We start from the raw sequence: 13390 nt of genomic DNA on the forward strand, positions 1-13390 counted from the left end.
TCCAAATCAGAGACAGTTATCAGTAATCAGGCAGCTATGTATTAGACTGATAATGTCTCCGTTGTTCATTTATCCAGAAACACCCTAAGGCCTTCTGCACATGGTACCAATGTATGAGCATTAGACATTCCTGGTAAAAAAAAAAAAGTGCGAGGATGGGCTGTAAATCACTTGTGTGTATTCACGAGTATGCACATACAAGCAGGAAGGCTGGCATTTGCACATATTTGCGAGTAAACGAGCAAAAATACTGACAGATTTCTGTATTTTTTTTTACTGATTAATACTGCATGTAGCACATGTTTACGCACAGGCCCAATAGAAAAAAATGCCTGTATCCCTGAAAACTGTGCAAGAGGCCTAAGACAAGAAGTGTGTTAAAAGCCTAAAAAAAAAAAAAAAATGAAGGCACCAGATTTAACCACTTTAGCCCCGGAAGATTTGGCTGCTCAAAGACCAGGCCCTATTTCGCGATTCGGCACTGAGTGACTTTAACGGACAATTGCGCGGACGTGCGACGCTGTACCCAAATGAAACTGACGTCTTTTTTTTCCCACAAACAGAGCTGTCTTTTGGTGGTATTTGATCACCTGTGCGATTTTTCTTTTTTGCGCTATAAACAAAAAAAAGAGCGACAACTTTGAAAAAATAACAATATTTTTCACATTTCTTTATATGAAACTCTCAAAAACAAAATGTAAAAATCAAAATTTTTTAACATTTTAGGCCAATTTGTTTTCTGCTACATATTTTTGGTAAATAAGCGTATTTTGATTGGTTTACGCAAAAGTTATTGCATTTATTATTTACGGGAAAGATGTTTGTCATTTTTATTGTTTTTTTTTTTTACTAGCAATGGCGGCCATGCGATTTTTTTGCGGTGACTGCGACATTGCGGCGGACAGATCGGACCCCTAACTGACATTTTAGACACTTTTTGGGGTACCAGTGACATTGCTACAGTAATCAGTGCTATAAATATGCACTGTTACTGTAAAAATGACACTGGCAGGGAAGCGGTCAACTTTACTGGTGATCAAGGGGTTAAGTGTGTCCCTAGGGGCGTGATTCTAACTGTCAGGGGGCGTGGCTTGTTAGATCATCACAGAGACATACGATCCTATATAGCAGGATCACATAGCCTCTGTGATGATCTTAGTGAGAATGACAGACGGCTGTGTCCTTCTCTCACTGCAGTGGGAGATCGTGAGTGGCTGGCGGCCATCGGAGCCGCCGGTCACACGCACTGACTCCCCAGCCGACGAGCGGGAGCGCTCCTCCAGCGGCGTGCGCTCGCCCCCTAGCTCCTCCCAGGCTAGCGCTGTACATGTACGGCACTTTGCCTGGGAGCGCCAGACTGCCGCCGTATAACTGCGGCGGGTGGTCGGCAAGTAGTTAAGGTCTGGTAAGCTGAAATACATTATTTGTTTGGATTTAAAACCGCTTTAATACAAGGTGTCTTAAAAGGTTTCTGCACTTTTATATATATAATAGATTTAAAGAGTAACTCCATTTTTGTAGGGAAAAAAATAGCAAATAAAGAAAAAAACAATAAATCATATACAATTGCGACAGAAATCATTTTGTAATTGAATGTTATTAAAAATGACCTTTCCTTTTTAATCTGCAGCTGTTGTAATTTTCTGAAAATGCAATGCAATATGGCCGCCTGGAGGTGTTCTGTACACAGAATGTATACTGACCACACCCCAGAAACATCATTTCCTGCTTGTGTGATTGGCTCACCAATTTTCCCAGAAGTCTGCCTAAGATACAAGTCAGATTTCTGGCATCCCCTGCAACAAAAAATGTCATTTTTGGTGAGATACTCCCAATAGGAACACGTCTAAAGGAATGCAGGCCCAGCAGATTTCCCCATTAATGCTCTGCAGCTGCCACAGCTGAATGAATATTATGAAACCACTCCCATTTGACCCACTCAGCACAGAGTCACAGACATGGATTTCTTCAGAATAACAAAAGGTAGGAATCTGCATTAAAGGTTGTTATAATCCTTGTAATGTACAGAGATCACCCAGAGGGGAATGTTTTTTTCTCAACAAAAGTGGAGTTACGCTTTAAAAAAAGTGCAGAAACTTTTTAAAGGAACCTTGTAAAAACCTTTGTGGGCTTTATGCGGCATAACCACTTCTGAACCAGTGACATACCAGTAAAACGCTGGTACCAGGATGATGTCCCCAGCTGTAGGCATCACTCCAGTACCAATTTTTAGTGACGCACACATGCAAACAGCGATCGTCCTACACATGTGAGTTATCACCGCCAACGTCAGAACATAGGCAGTAAATCTAGCACTAGAGCTCCTCTGTACATTTACTGTAAAGTGATGACCTGTAAAGGCTTTTAAAACTTCACTTATGGATAGCATATTTTACGATGTTTGTCGCCGTTGCACGGGAGTACGCAATTTTAAAGCGTGACGTGTTTGGCATCTATTTACTTGGCGTAACATCATCTTTTTATGCATTACAAAAAATTGGGGTACATATTGTGTTTTTTTGCATTTAAATTCAAAAAGGTGTATTTTTTCCAAACAAATTGCGTTTTAAAAACCACGACACAAATACCACGTGGCAGTGAAAATTGCAATGACTGCCATTTTATTCCCTGGTTTCAAAAAATAAATTATGTTTGGGGGGTTCTAAGTAATTTTCTAGCAAAAAATACTGATGTGAATAAAAAGTGTCAGAAAAGGCCGGGTCTGGAAGTGGATAACGGTAGTCTGCCTATAGTTTAGAACAATAACACTATGCCGATGAATAAAGACAATTTTATTTTTGGCACGCTACATTATTACATAAGCCTAAAGTATTACTAAAGGCAACATTTTTTTTAGATTTGAATAGAGCGGAGAGGGAGTAGAACATCTGTCAGTTTTTATTGCTATCTCTGCCCCCAATTAGGGAGATTCCCACTCTCTATATGTCCTGTTTACCATTATCATTGAAAGTAAAAGAAAATCCAAAATTTTGGGTTGTCCCCAGAAAAGTAATAGAGGGGAAATTTTCCAATGGGATACTAGTTCTGGTGACCTGGGGGTCCCCAAGAAATTCCCTTAATTTACAGAGATTTCCCCTCACTTCCTGTTTGGCTATAGGACAGGAAGTGAAGGGAAGTCTATGCAATGGGACAGAGATGGCGCAAAAAAATCTGATAGGGATTATAACCTGTCTTGCTCTATTGCAAAAAAAAAAAAGAAGTTTTGCTCTTAGTTCCACTTTAACCTCCCTGGCAGTATGATTCTTCTGGATTTTAGGTGCTGAAAGCGGTACCATTATTTTGCATGTAATTCTTGTGAATGAGCAGCCTAAACCAACTGTACACATTTATTATATATATATATATATACTTTTATTTTATTTTGAATGGTATCAGTGTGTTTGGTGTGTTTTACATTTGAATTTGCCGCCGGTTCCACCCCCGGGCGGACGTCACGTCGCCGGAGACGGAAGCCGGGGCTCGCAGACGATCGGTAGGAAGCTCCGCCGCCGCATACCGCCCGCATTCTTCGCTGGATCCTGGAGAAAAGGTAAGTAAAACCTCTACCAGGATCCAGCGATCTTCCTAGCGCTACCCCGAGTGTGGCTCGGGGTTACCGCTTTTGGCTCTAAAATCTAACCCCGAGTCACACTCGGGAATACCGCTAGGAAGGTTAAACAATTAAATGAATGAATAGTTCATTGGTGTTAAACACTGAAAACAACAATAATCCTTGCTATATAAATCTGTTATAGTGACACTAATAGAAAGTATGCCAAAGGGTTACTTTTGGTTATGGTGCACTAGTATAGAGTCAGTTGATGTCCATACGTATAAAGTGTTTGTGTAAGGAGTTTGGCAGGTAAAGTGTAAAGTTCTCAAATAGAAACTCCAGGGTTAATTCTTGCTGATCTCCAAACACTCTGTGGAGCACCTATATGAGACTGAAGGACCTCTAGGAGTACACATCAAAATAGCAGAGGGCGCACTCTGAGTGTGACGGGGCACACCCTAATCACCCAGAGCAGCGCAGATTCCCCCTGCTGCCCTCTGCTGTATGCTTCAGTTTGTGAATGAACAGAAAGCTACACAGCACAGAGCAATTCCCTTTTATTTACTGTTTACAGTGGCTGAAGCTGCATAGATGGGATTTGGGAATTTCTGTCCTCAGTCCCTTTCTCTATCTCAAAAGTGAGACATCAGGGGTTTGTTTAGACCCCTGATATTTCACCAAATCCCCATAACAGGGCTCCTAAAAAAATAAAAAAAAACAATATTGTAAAAAATTATAAAAAAAATAATATTGTAAAAAATAATACAAAAACTAAAATAATAAAAAAACTACTGACACTGTCCTACTGACACCAACCTCTGCCCTACTGACACCAACCTCTGCTCTACTGACACCGTCCACTACTCTACTGACACAATCCTCCTGTGAGTCACTATTACTGTGTGTATCAATAAATCGTTTTTCCACACTCAGATGCCGCTGCTCTCTTTCTCTATCCTTATCTGCTCGCTCCAGCTCGTCCCCCATGGCTATAAAAGGCTGGTTGGCAAAGGCTGATTACCCATTGGTTGGCAGCGTTCGGTGTATTTTTCCGGGTTGCAGTGCCTGTGTGTATAGACATGGGGGACGAGCTGGAGCGTGCTCTTTATATTTTTCGAGCTTACTGGTGGAAGTTGAAGGGGACCGTATACCATTCCTGTGGAGGGAGAGGAGGATTTTGCCATAAGAGTGATCTGTTGTGCCTGTTATGACTTCTGTGATGGAAGTCATTCAGCTCTGGTAAGAGAAAGTGTGAACAGCTCCTTGGTGGTGGTTCTCTGGGCTTGCGGACTCTTTCACTTGTGTGCATATTGAACACTTATGGACTGTGATATTTCCTTATATATGGACAATATATGATTTTATTAGATTTATATATATATATCTACCCACACACATGTGTGTTTGAGCTCTGGGTGCACACCCTAATGCAATAGTCTGCACACTTCTATGGTGTACTTTATAGGGTTACAGTTACCTGGGGGTCTGGGTGTCTACTAATCAGAATAATGACTGCTCCAGGGTTACAGTGGCTTAGAAGAGCATAGACTTCATTCAGTGGCTTGTTGGTGACAGTGTGTTCATTTACTTCCACAAGCTCATCGCCTTTTCTGTAGATAAAGCAGAAAATACTGATATAAAAAAAAATTGTCTTGACTCGTTCCAGCCTTCCATGTTCTGCACAATGCTTTTTGTTAGGATTGTCTCTTTTTCTATTAACCTAACAAGCGGGTCAGCTCATGTTCCACGCTTCTGATATCTCACATAACGAGCTTTCACATCGCACAGGGCCAAGAGAAATAGGGAGAACTTGGCAATAATTAATGAGAAATCGCCTTTTATTAGTCTAACTACACTAAACTGTCCTCTGCTACGGATGATCACACTTCAATACACACATTTAGGGCTCCTTAGCGGTTAAGCATGCTGTTAAGCTGCGTTCTTACCGCCCTTCTATTGCTTCTCTTTAGCTGCAAAGACAGCAGCTGGGGTTGTACAATGCTTTGCGGCAGGAATCACACCCCCTGTCGTGTTTGGCAGTTACTACCACCTGCTGGAAATGACCCAATCAAATGATTGAGGCTGTACTGCAAACACATCACTGCTGCACGCAATGCACGTGGTTGTAAGGTGGTAGTGCGGCACCTCCTCACCACCTGTCAAATTCTCTCTGAAGAGCATTCCGAATGCTGATCTCTCTTCAGAGTGCAATGTTAGTGTAAACTAGTCCTTAGGAGTCTATATATATAAAAAAAATTGCTATGCTAATGTCTTCAGTATCTGTACAGTCACCATAAATAAGCACTGTAATTTCCCTAATACATTTATTTCCTATTATCCTCAGCTCCACCTAGTGGCCATAATGCAGTATTTTCCTGAAAGACCTCATTCAAGAAAATATCACATTATGGCCATTAGATGGAGCTGATGATCATAGGTCCCATTCACCTATTTCCCACTAAATGATATGTGAAAAGGGCCTAATATATACAAGCAATGCTTCTGCAGAAGACAAATGTAAGTCCTCTGGGGATAGTTATTAAAGCAAAACCTAAAGTGCAGCTCCACCCTAAAGGGCTGCCACATTTGGCACCTTTTCGGGGGGGGGGGGGGGGGCGCGGAAACCTGGTTTTGACAGGTGCCTGCTCCCACTTCTGGGTGACTTTGCCGCAGCGAAGTCACCCAGAATTTCAGCCCCCTTCCTCCTTTCCCCGCCGCTGGACCATTCACAAATGCCTTGTGCTTCACACATGCGCAGTAGGTTTCCCTTACAAGAAATGGCAGCGGTAGGACACCAGAACCAATTGAAAAATTGGCTGGGATAAAGACACCCCCCTTACATTTCTGGCTGTGGCCATCTTGAGTAAGGGCAGATAATTCATGTAACATTTACTTCCTGGAATCCATCTGCCCATAGCTCAGGCATGCAGGAAGACGGGTGTGCTTAGTTGAGAAAGACGCTCCCTCACCGCCTCTAAATGAAAGAAAAAAAATGCCTATGTAGACTCATGGAATGTTTGACATTATTTTGGCCATGGCCAGAAACCAGGAAGCAAGTGAAGAAATATTAAAATAACGAAATATAATATACTTTCCTATCTATTTACTAAGGCTAGCAGCATAAGGATTAAAAATAATTGATTGAGAGGGTTTAGCTATGTCATAAAATATCAACATTACTACCTGAGCCGTCCATCCATGTGGGCCACAGAGCCTGGGGAAAGAGTATGGATAAATACTCCAGAAATGCCTCCACAGTTTGGAACACTGCACAATCCAATTCCCAGGCCAACGCCGGACTCTAGAGAAAAAATAACGATCAAATAATAGGGATGAAATTTGACAATAACATGAATTGGAGTTGATTTACTAAATGAGTGAACTATTTTCACACTGCAGTCAGTGCTGACCTAGCTTAGTAAATACAGTGAAGCTGTGTTCACTTCAATCGTCCAGTTATGTGCAAGGAAACAAATATTTTATTTAATTTCCCTTGCACATGACTGGGTTTTCAAGGTGAGCAAAACTGCTACTTCATTAACAATTCAATGCCATTGGGGTTGGTTTTCTAAAGGCAAATATGCTATTTACTTACTTTATAAGGGAACATTCCATTGGTTTGGTGGATGGTGGAGGAGGTGAAGCTCTGCTGACGTCCACTCATATGCAGGCAAAAATATTGTTTTTTTTTTTTTTTTTTGCTTGCACATGATTGGATATTCTTCACAAAGTGAATATTCACCACATTTACTAATTTAACCACTTCAGCCCGGAAGGATTTACCCCCTTAATGACTAGGCCATTTTTTGCGATATGGCACTGAGTTAATTTAACTTACAATTGCACGGTCATGTGACGCTGTACCCAAATAAAATTGATGTCCTTTTTTTTACCCACAAATAGAGCTTTCTTTTGGTGGTATTTGATCACCGCAAGGTTTTTATTTTTTGCACTATAGACAAAAAAAGAGCGAAAATTTTGAAGAAAAATGTTTACATTCTGCTATGAAACATATCCAATAAAAAAATTTTGAAAATCTAATTTTTAGGCCAATTTGTATTCTGCTACATATTTTTGGTAAAAAAAAAAATCCCAATAAGCGTATATTCATTGGTTTGCACAAAAGTTATCGAATATAAAACCTATTGGGTATTTATATGTAATTTTTTGCTAGTAATGGCGGCGATCAGCGATATTTAGCGGGACTGCAACATTGCGGCAGACAAATTGGACTCTAACTGACACTTTTTTGGGGACCAGTGATATTATTACAGTGATCAGTGCTAATAATATGCACTTTTACTGTACAAATGACACTGGCAGGGAAGGGGGTTAACATCAGGGGCGATCAAAGGGTTAAATGTGTCCCTAGGGGGTGCTATCTAACTGTGTGGGGTATGGTCTGGCTGGGGGAAGACAAAGATCCGTGTTCCTGTTTAGCAGGAACACAAGATCTCTATCTTCACTCCTGACAGAATGGCGATCTGCCTTGTTTACATAGCCGTTACAACTGGCGTTCTGTCTGCCTCAGGATTCATCAGCGAATCCCGGTGGACATCGCAACCGCTGATTGGCTCCCACTGTGTCCAATCACAGTGGCAGCGGGTTGCCGGCATGCACGCGTTCCCAGGGCCAGAAAGCAGATGCGACGTACAGGTATGTTGCTTCACGTAGTCGGCCCGCCCTGCTGCAGTAAATGTGCGGTGGGCTTTCCGGAAAGGGGTTAAAGTGGAACTTTAATCAGAAAATTAAGCCCTGCTAGATCACTTCAGGCTGATCCATTTTGCAGGTACAGCTATTTAAAACAATAAAAATAAGTGTCTATACTGTGTAAAATCCAGTAATACCCTGTCTCACCCTGCTCCGCACATGCTCAGTTGCTCTCCATTTTTAGGCACTGTTGAGTTTGTAGAGGCCGATCTGCTGACAGCCTTAAAGCAGAATTAAACCCTCCTATACTTTACAGCCACTGCAACTGATCTGCCACTGATCTGCAACTACTATGGTGCTGCACATGTGATCAGTTATGACACCAGCCATTTAATGGGCTGACAGTTTGGTTGAGGGCACAAGCAAATGTCACAGTTAGCAATCCCGGCATTTCAGGAACGACTTAGGTCTACGTTTCATGAGGGAACTGATTAGGGATGTGAAACTGGACTTCCTGCGACTTAGGTCTTCCTTCCTTGACATGATCAATGTATAGTCAGATATTGTGGCCCGCACTGCAGAGAGAGGGGCCAGGTCGGTGGAGAAGTTGAATAATGTCCGGATAAAGGTGAATAAGGAGGTGGGCAGATTCATTGCTAGAAATGGTGAATTAGTGGTTAGGCATGTGGAGCTGGAGACCTGAGAGGGGATTGGGTGCATCTCAAAGCAGTGGGTATTGACCTGTGGGCCTTGGGATTACAGGATGGTATCCAGAGGGCTTTCTGAGTATAGCGGTGGGCATAAGTGTAAGGTTTCACACTTGTGCCACTGTGGAGGTTGGGGTCCTTGATGAGGGTCCAAAACATGGTGCCGAACGATAAAATGGTGGGACCCATCTTAGGTATTGATTTCTATGGTTGGTCAGGTTCAGTCTAGACCAACTGGGTAGTGTAAGGTGGTAGGGTTCTGTGATCAGTTAGGATAGTCCTTGAGGCGGTGTTTTGGCGGCTAGGGACAGAACCTAACTTAATGGTACCACAGACTCCAAAATTGTGGGAGATGGTATTGTCAAGGATCTGCAACCATTCTTTGATCTGGATTGGTTTGACTGATTTAGGTTTTTCTGTTATTTATGGTTTTGTTTAATAAAAGGCCGAACCGGCCATTTAATCCCAATGCTGAGTTAGTGTTGTCATTTAAAGGTAAAGGGGGGTGGTGTTGGGTACTGATCCAGGTAATATGGTTAAACAGGTGGGGTCTGAACCACCCTAGTCATGAAAGACGCAATGGAGGAGATGTACTAAAACTTGAACACTCAGAATCTGGTGCAGCTGTGTGTGGTAGACAATCAGCTTCTAACTTCTGATTGTTTAATTTGGCGTTGACAGTAAGCCCACGCTCACATGTCATATGGTATGTCAAATCAGAACCAATTGCCGGCAATTCCAGCGACTGAATCGAATCATTTCTGTACTACTTTCAATAGACATCTGTGTAGGAACTCGCACAGATGCCTGTGAACGCTCCCCCAAAGTCAGACTAAAATTCCGGTTCGAAATCGTTCGAGTTCAGCGGAACTCACATGATTTTAAACCCGCTCTCAGTGCAAACCTAGACTTAAACCTGGAAGCTGATTGGTTACAGCTGCACCAGATTTAAAGCTTTAACAATGCAGTAGTTTGTTTATATTGTAAGCTCTCCTTTTATTTTGTAAAGTGCTGCACAAACTGTTGGCCCTACATAAATTTGTATAAGAATAATAATAATTTCTTGGTTTATGTAAGATCAGTGAACCCAGTAATAACGTAATAAGCAATGGGCACATACAGTCCAGACTTTTATAATCAGGCAAAGAAAAGTGCTACATCTAATGAAGAACTGCAAAGACAGTACAGGCAGGGTTAATTTTGGTAAACATTATTCTACACCCCCTTAATAAACAATACAAAGCAGGGAGAACTTGCACAGAGCAAGTAAAAAAAAAAAAAAATGTTAAAAAGTAACCAGCAATTTTTAAGTATTTTTAAGTAATGTTACTATAAGGGGAACATGTAAAAAAAAAAAAATAAAGTAGGTGTTATTCCAAATTAGCAGCAAACCTGGAAATACACATTATAGTACTGAGGCTAAAGTGTCAGCAAAAAAAGCCAGGTGTCTAGCATTTTCAAAAGAGGCTATCGGTGGCTGTCTCGTGACAGGTTTAAATATAATTATTTTTGTGATATGAGAAATACATATATGTCATTTTTTATACAAAAAATATGAAGGGTAAAGGAACAGATGTGCCCAGTGTAGTTCTGCTTTCTGTCCACAAGATGGCAACACAGTTTACAGAATAGGCCAGGTCGATGTCCATTTGGATTAATAAACAGAGTAGGAGCCTAAAGACTGGTACACACTACAAGTTTTTTTTTCCATGAGCCCAGCGATCTAATGCCCCGTACACACGTGCAGATTATCTGAAGACTTTTGTCTGCAGACTTACCAAAACCATATAATATGAGGTCAAACCTAAACACTTTCAATTTGTATGCAATCCGGCAGGCCCTTGCACTACATAGAAAAGTTAAATCTGAAGACAAAAGTCTTCAGATAATCTGCACGTGTGTACGGGGCATTAGTGTAGCACTTCTCCCTTGGGAGCTGCTGGTTATGGATTCCCGTGGGTTACCCATAGCAACAACTTGACAACATAGCATATTCTAAGTGCTGGGCTCAGACAGAAAACAGTCTAGGGGTTTTGTTTTTTGTTGTTTTATTTGAGAACTTGGATAGGAGAAGTGATGAGTGGGATACTCCAACTGTATAAACTATGCACAATTGCTAGGACTTCTATATAACACTGAGTGCGGCAAGGCCACTGCTTCACCTTGCCACTTTAGGGAAGAAGAAGAAATACTGAACTGTACTGCACTGTGAGTCACTCTTCAGGGTCCTACTTTGCATCCACTTTTTCCCTACTCTTCAGGGTTCTGAAACTGGCACCCCCTTTACTCTGACACTCTGTGTGAGCTGGCCCCTTGATCCCCTGACTTCACTGGAGTGGTCTCCCTTCCTGTGCAGACTCTTTGGCAAGTCCCCTGGTACTCATGGACCTTGTTTTCCGGAAAACTCTTCCAGCAGCTCCACTGTCAGCTGTACTGGATCCTCTGCAGCTCAGCTCCACTCCTGGTTCACTAGGCCGACTGCCTAAGACCACTTTCCTTATGCAGCAGGAGGAGAGACAGCCATCCACCTCCTCCTGGGACTCTTTTGCTTCCCGCCAAAGATGCCCTGTCACATGTCCCCCCAGCTTTTATGAGCAATCATAGGACGCACTGCAAGAGTGCCCTCCCACTGGGACTCCCACAAAAGCCAATGGGTCACTGGTCCGGTTTCTTCCACTTCCACTGTCCAACAGGCTCCCCTCTTGGATGCAGTGGGGATACTCCCTTAGACCCAGTGAATCAAACATGCAACAGGCAACCTAATAGATCAAGCTCCCCTTATAGGCAGATGGAGCATACAATGCATTGAACCTAGCACCTAACTAGGAGGGTGCTACATCAGTGCAGCAATCTCCTTAGCTGAGCTATTGTGTTCTGACAGGGGGACGCCCCCCCCCCACCACCACCACCACCATCACCAATCGGCATACCCTTTTCAGTCATGCCCCTTCAACAAAAGCCGGTTGAACGGCCCCTTTCTGTTGAACCAGCCGCTGTACACATGGGCAGAACGTCTGCCAGTTTCTATTGAACCGGTCGATACCGCTCAATATTTTGCCAGTGTATACGGGACTTTAGAGGCTACTAGAGGTCCCCATTATCCGTAGTAGCTAGGGGTCACTGAGAGTTAAAGCTCAATTCAAGGAGACTTGAAAATTCTCCCTTGCAGTGAGGCTGCACAGGTTACCTGCTTGTTTAAGGTCTAAGAGGCATACAAAAGAACATTTCTCTACCTGATACTTGGTTCCTTCATGCTGATAGACTGGTCACCACACCATCTTCTCCCCCATGCTCTAGCGGTCTAAGGTCCTGGCATCATCAAAACCAATGGAAGGTCTTTAGCCCTGCATTGGATGTGATGACATTGAGGGAAAGCCCACTGACGAAGCAAAGGATGTTGCCATGTTTTGGGGAGCGGAGGATCAGGTAAGTAAAAGTGTTTCTACTGCCCTGAAGTCCCAGTCAACCCCTGCGAGTTAAGCTTTAATGCCAGCCCTGCCCCTGCCAGCAGTAACTGTATAAATGGATAGCTGGCTATGAATTCAGGATTTTTGGGCAACCCCTGTAAGGTTGGGCTACTCCTCAACAAACATGCCGTTGTGGAAATGTTATTAATATTTGTGTGGACATTTTCCAGGAAGTGTTTTATTTAAATAGCCAGTATGTCTCCCAGTGTCAGTTTAGCGGTAATCACTATGCACAGCGAATATGGCTATAACTGACATTGAGAAAAGACCTGTAGTTGTGGAAACTTTCTATTAAATGGAGACTGCATACCACTCGCCTGATCTCCCGAACGGCGGGCACTGTGAGCGGCTACCGCTGGAGAGAACACAGATCGGGATCTATGGCAGTGGGATGCAAACTTCACCGCGCAAATGTATATCAGCCAGCAGGGGGCCCCGGTATTCACTGGCGGAGATATGTTTGTGATGTGGAATTATTATCATTTTTATAAATATCTGCCCTTTTTCTGGAAAGCTGGTTGCTTTCTATTATGCTTGATCCGCATGATTGAAATACTGCCGCTATCGTCCTTTGCAGCTATAGTCCCATTTACTGGAATAGTAGCATAATCACTATCAAAAATGTTTTTTATAGCTTATATGATATAGGATTCACTCTAACAGGTTATGACGGGAGTGCATGCGTATGTACTGGCATGGCCGTGTTTATGAGAATCCATGCTAGTTCCATTGTATAAGTGTTTGGGAGCCATTTTAGCAATAATGCAAGGTTCCTGTTTCACAGAACAGCTAGAAACTCCTGCACACAGTTTCAGTTGGTTCATTTACATACACTCCCATTTCTATTGTACATTTGAATACAAGTGTGTTTACAAATTTGTACAAGTGTGTCATTGGCTTTTGTGGTGTAGCCATCACTTCCTGTTTCTGTTCTTTTATTGACCTATAAATAATTGAAGCCCATTGTTCAACGGAGGACTGCTCCTATGGACATCGACCATGATACAGCGTGT

General features: G+C 42.5%; 1 protein-coding gene across 2 annotated transcripts in view; it reads right to left on the reverse strand.

The window, feature by feature from the left end:
- Positions 1-13390, reverse strand: part of IL16 (interleukin 16) — a 239226-nt gene that overhangs the window by 98154 nt on the left and 127682 nt on the right. For both annotated transcript variants that reach the window (XM_082253377.1, XM_082253378.1), the window contains exons 9-10: positions 6737-6854; positions 5031-5163 (exon numbers count right to left, since the gene is read on the reverse strand). In XM_082253377.1, coding sequence (XP_082109503.1) covers positions 5031-5163; positions 6737-6854 — 251 coding nt within the window. The remainder of the gene's footprint in view (positions 1-5030; positions 5164-6736; positions 6855-13390) is intronic.

This window comes from Pelophylax lessonae (genome assembly GCF_965119305.1).
Source record: "Pelophylax lessonae genome assembly, chromosome: 4".
In the NCBI taxonomy this organism is placed as follows: Eukaryota; Metazoa; Chordata; class Amphibia; order Anura; family Ranidae; genus Pelophylax; species Pelophylax lessonae.